This window comes from Lupinus angustifolius, chromosome LG04 (genome assembly GCF_001865875.1).
Source record: "Lupinus angustifolius cultivar Tanjil chromosome LG04, LupAngTanjil_v1.0, whole genome shotgun sequence".
Taxonomy (NCBI): Eukaryota; Viridiplantae; Streptophyta; class Magnoliopsida; order Fabales; family Fabaceae; genus Lupinus; species Lupinus angustifolius.
In genome coordinates, this window is record NC_032012.1 from 780783 (window position 1) to 786130 (window position 5348).

The window sequence follows — 5348 nt, forward strand, 5'->3', positions numbered from 1 at the left end:
CATGTTATGAGGCATCACTTCAGTCATCATGGTTGAGAAATTTTGTCACTGGACTGCGGATTATGGAAAGGATTGAAAGACCACTAAAGTTATATTGTGACAATAAATCAGTCGTGTTGTTCTCAAACAACAGTAGGAGTTCGGCAAAGTCGAAACACATCGACATTAAGTTTCTAGTTGTTAAGGAGAAGGTACAAAGTGGACAACTTTTCATAGAACACTTAGGCACTAACTCCATGATTGCGGATCCTCTTACAAAAACTATCACACCCAAGGTCTTTTATGAGCATACTGCTCACATGGGTGTTCTACAGTGTGAGGATTCTTTGGTTTAGTGGGAGTTAGAAAGTGCACACTTTTATTATGTTCCATGTAATTTCAGTATTATGTATGGATATTTTGTATTCAAACTTCAGTTGATTAATCATTCAGTTTGGTATTCTGTCATTATACTTTGTATAATAAGGTTTTATGNAGGATCTCACTAAAGTTAAGTAGGACCAGTTGAAAATTGACATGTGCAGATCATATTCATGTGATTTTCATGCTACACATTTCATGATGTATCTATGTCATTTAGTTGTGTCAATGTTGGTGATCATTGTTGAATTAGCCATGATTGATATAGCGAAGTTCACTGTGATTCGATATGGAGACATGACTAATGGACGGGATAATTTAGGTATGCATAAGTCATAATGGCAATATTTAAGCGCGCAATAAGGATAACACATATGGAGAATCATATGTGTGACCAGTGGGAGATTGTTAGAATTTCTGACAATTTATGGGTCACAAATATAATTCTATGATTGTGTTATGGCCATTATGTAATTAGCCAAAATATAAAATGATCTTCAGTAATTAATTTGGTGGTTGCGGGCATATGTGTCATGAAATAAGATAAGTGTAGATACCTTCGGGCAATTTCTAATTTGATGAAGGGACTGAATCAGAATTATTGCAACTAAAGTAGTAACCACTACAGGGTTACTTTTATGGGTTATGGTCCCCATTTGTAGAGCAACAGGTTTTCAGGGTGTAAGGTTGAGGAGAATAAGGTAGGACGAGGATAATGTTATCCACAAGGATATAATACTATCAACTCATCCATTTGGTACATAAGGCATAAGGCAACCATAAGGCTCCAAAAAAAAACACAACACACTCTTAAGCTAAGGCATTTATCTTATTCCCCTCTAGAGAGAAACTAAGGAAAACCATTCGGCGCTCTATCATCTGGAAGATCATCGCACCCTCATACCTTCGAGATTCCGGAAATGACTCAACAAGGTATTTTCTTCGTCTTCACCATGAACTCATTTGGGGTTTCTTCGGTCTGTACCATAATTGTTCCATTTGGGTTTATGTATGGGCATAAACATTAAGTTACGGGAACAAAGTCATAGTTATAAGGACTTCCACGTTCAATCTATGGATTTCTGATGGAGATATTCTCTAACATAATTTGATATTTGGAATTGCAAAGATTTTGTCTTTATTGTGTTAATGATTGCATGGAGATCCCACAAAACCCCTTTTCATTTCATGAGCCTTTTTTAGCTTCATGGCCTTCATATTTTTGTGTTGGAATTAAAGATTTGGAAAGGTTTCCATATTATAATTGACAACAAAAATATAATATGGAATGATAAACATGATAATAATAGAAAATGGAGCATATGAGTATAGTTTAATATGAAGGATGTTCTCGTTATTCTTACTTTCCCTTCCAACTCTATTGGCCTATCACATCAATGTCATGAAGAAATAAACTGTATTCATAAACAATGTATAGTTATACATTGTTAGTACATTATTCATTATTCATGTTTATCATAATTAATTTATAAAAAAAATAATACAGATGAATAATGAATTGTGTACTGATTGTGTATAGATTTTTACACTTACAATACATAAATATTATACTCAAACATAGTTCATGATAAAAAAAAAATCCAAAATCATACTATGCTAAACCGCTAATGGGCCTATGTGCACTCCAACGGAAGATACAGGCCCACCATCAGGAAAAATCCCAGAAGCCCACGAACGCTGTTCTTGTTGTTCGAGGAACCGATCCTCGGGAACCCGTAGCGCTCCATGACAACATACCACTGCCACGCCCACTGTCACGGCGGAGATGATCACCGACACTACATTCGTCCAAAGAGCCACCGCAACGGTGGCGAAGCTTAGCCCTACTAGAGCTTCGCAGTCGGTGAACACGCGGCCGAAGATCACGAGCTGCTGCTCCGGATGCCGGAGAACGTAAAGGTAGAGCCACGCGCCGGCGAGGGATCCAAGGAGGAGGAGCGTGAAGGGACGCCTGAGGAGGGACACGGCGATCACAACCGCCACCACGATGAGGTAGTTGACACGGAAGTAGGACGTGTTCTTGCGGACTCTGGAGTAGGCTTCGGCGAGCGATTCCGGAAGGGAGATGGCGGTCCGGTCGGCAAGTTCTGTCCAAGGCCGGCGCTTCGCGTGGCGGTGGAGGCGCGTAAGGAAGTTTTGGAAAGTTGCGATGGTTACAGAGAGCTTCTCAGGGGACATTGCTGCTGCGAATAACGGTGAGACTGATTGCTCTTTCTTTGGTTTCAATTTCTGTGAATTTGATTTGATGATTTTATTTTAGGGTTTATGTAAAATGCAAGCTAGATTTGTCTACTTTTTAGTTCAAATCTTAAATCATAGTTTAATATTTGTTGCTTCAGTCAACAGTAACTGCATGGCTTCGTCATGCATATTTATGAGGAAAATGAAGAGAACGTGGGAATTCTTGGTCAATGAATTTTGGATTCAGAAGCATTGGTTTTGTATTGTCCATTTGAAGGAGAATTGTTAAATAAGTTTCTGAAGTCAGCTTTTCTTGCTTAGCAAGTTAAGAATTGCGAACTTCTGCCATTACCGGACACTCCATTAATGGATGAAAGATCCAAGGAAGTCTTATTTTTACTCTTAATTAGGGATAGAAATATTATTGGAAGTATTACATTTTGCTTTGTTTTCCTAACACTTCTATCTCTTTAAGAGATTATCCTGACTTTATTAATGGAACTAGAGGGAAAAATGAGGTTTGTAATTTTTGAATTCATTTGATTAATAAAAATTTATATCATATATCAGTATTTCTATCTAATACTAGAACTTACCATATTATAAGTGACTTAAACTCCCACATTACAAATGTGGTTGTGCCAACTTTTTCTATCATTTTGCCTACACCAAGATGTTTTCCCAATGTATCATGTCATGAAAATTGCATTTTAATACCTATTTTTGAAATTCTCCACACTCAACATTGATTGATGTACTCATATTGTCAAAAAAAAATTATATTGTTAATGCATTATTCACAAATTTTTTTTTATTATTATTGACTTTTAAATATAAATAATGCAAATATATATTAAATAATATATTAATTATGTATAAATTTCTACGCTAATATTATTTATATATATATATATATATATATATATATTAATTAGATATTAGATATTATACTTCAGGTAGAATAGACATGTTGTATGTAGATTTGAGACAGGTCTAATCTTGGTGTCAAATAATATAGTTGTATAGATTATAAAGTTATAGTGTTATTTAGGCAATTATATCTTGGTATTTGAATTGTCACTACTTTATTATCACAATCCTAAAAGTTTTCTACGTCCAAGCAAGAAGACAAACCTATAGGAGAAAAATGATATATATAATGATAGCGAATGTGTTTGATCTAATATTATTGTATCATTTATTATTTATATTTAATCATTAAAATATTTAAAAAGTTAACTCAAATGAATGATAAATAATATAATAATTATAAATAAATCTTTATATTGACAGTGATAAATATTATAGTCAAATAAATGTTAGAGAAAAATGAAAATGAAAATAATGAATCTTGATCAATAAGTTTTATCTGAACGATCAACGTTGGAAGGTAAACACGTGTGGCTCTTATAGTGGTTAGGTGACAATTAAGTAGTTTTTAATCTTCATAATATTGTTCTCACCTTCTTAGTATGCAAGCTGTATGTTATAACTAGATATACCCCCTTAACTCTTAATGTTGATTTTGTTTAGTGCAGCTGGGTCTTTTAAGCTCGTACATAGCACCATATATGCTGTCGACATTGGACACTTCGAATTCATTGTACATTTAAGAGCAATCTTCCAATAGCTATATGATACAAGCCTAGAGCTAGTTGAGGGTTCAACAAGGCCCACTCGAAATAAGTTTAAGCCTAAATGGATTAGTGACTATGTAATGAGAAATTAATCAGTTGTTTTTATTTTTAACTTAAGTACCGAAGGATTGAGCCTGTCTGTTAAGCCCTAGTCCATTATAAGTAAACCTAAATTTTCAAGCTATCTGTATTTAACCTATCACTAAGGTGATATGGAGGCTATGAATGAAGTATAATTTTATTATTTTTTTTCCTCTCTTACTCTGCATACTTTATGTTAATTTACTACATCTCTTAAGTTCTCATCAATTTGGTGCTTTCATTCTTGATCTATGCCTCCCAAGACCTCCAACAAGGAGACAGATGAAAATTTACTACAATTTTTTGTAGAAAAATTACATGAAAACAAGGAGCAACAAGATGCAAGGCATGAGGCCATAGCAGAATCTCTTCATGCCATAAAGGAGAGGCTGGCAGGTATGACTGTTCCTCGACCCTTACCCCCGCCACCTCCAGACCCACCCAACATAGCCTCCTCTTCCCATATTACAAACCCTAACCTTAACCCTCCTTCTCACATTAACAACCTACATTTCTCCCCATCCCACACACCACCACAAATGCCTTCCCCATACCCACATTTTGCCCACACACCTATCCCACCTTTTTTTAACCCCCACCACACCTATAATCGTCCCACCATGGGCCCTATGGCTTGCCCACCTAACCAACCCAGACCTCCTAAACTTCAACTCATGCCCTTTGATGGTTCAGAGCCACTTGATTGGTTGTTCCAAGCAGAACAACTTTTCCAGCTCTATCAAGTCCCAACTGACCAGCGGCTCCATATTATTTCATTTTATATGAAAGGTGAAGCATTAAGTTGATTTAAATAGGAGAACTTTACTCGGTCCCTGGAGATTCATTTTGGTCCATCAACATACCAAAACCATCAAGCAGAACTGTTTAAGCTCCGCCAGACCGGGACTGTTGCAGAATACCAACAACAATTTGAGAAAATCAACAACAGAATTTGGGGTCTATCACCCGATATCATTCTCAATTGTTTTCTATCAGGGTTGTTGCCTGAGATTAGGTGTGAATTGGCTATTCTAAGACCAACTTCCATTGTCGAAGCGTTGGGATTAA

At 36.0% G+C, this 5348-nt stretch overlaps 2 protein-coding genes across 2 annotated transcripts in view; one reads left to right on the forward strand and one right to left on the reverse strand.

Annotated features, from left to right (window-relative positions):
- The window catches only part of LOC109344985 (SWR1 complex subunit 6), a 10402-nt gene extending 8782 nt beyond the window's left edge, over positions 1 to 1620 (forward strand). The window contains exon 5 of the transcript XR_002107372.1: positions 1610 to 1620. The gene's annotated coding sequence lies outside the window, so the exon portion shown is untranslated. The remainder of the gene's footprint in view (positions 1 to 1609) is intronic.
- LOC109344984 (PRA1 family protein B2-like) lies at positions 1966 to 2847 on the reverse strand. Its single transcript, XM_019583726.1, has one exon. The coding sequence runs from the start codon at positions 2557 to 2559 to the stop codon at positions 1978 to 1980; it is 582 nt and encodes a 193-aa protein (XP_019439271.1). The 5' UTR covers positions 2560 to 2847; the 3' UTR covers positions 1966 to 1977.

Excerpts from the sequence above, each read along its gene's own strand:
- LOC109344984 (XM_019583726.1), bottom strand. The coding sequence starts at position 2,559 with ATGTCCCCTGAGAAGCTCTCTGTAACCATCGCAACTTTCCAAAACTTC.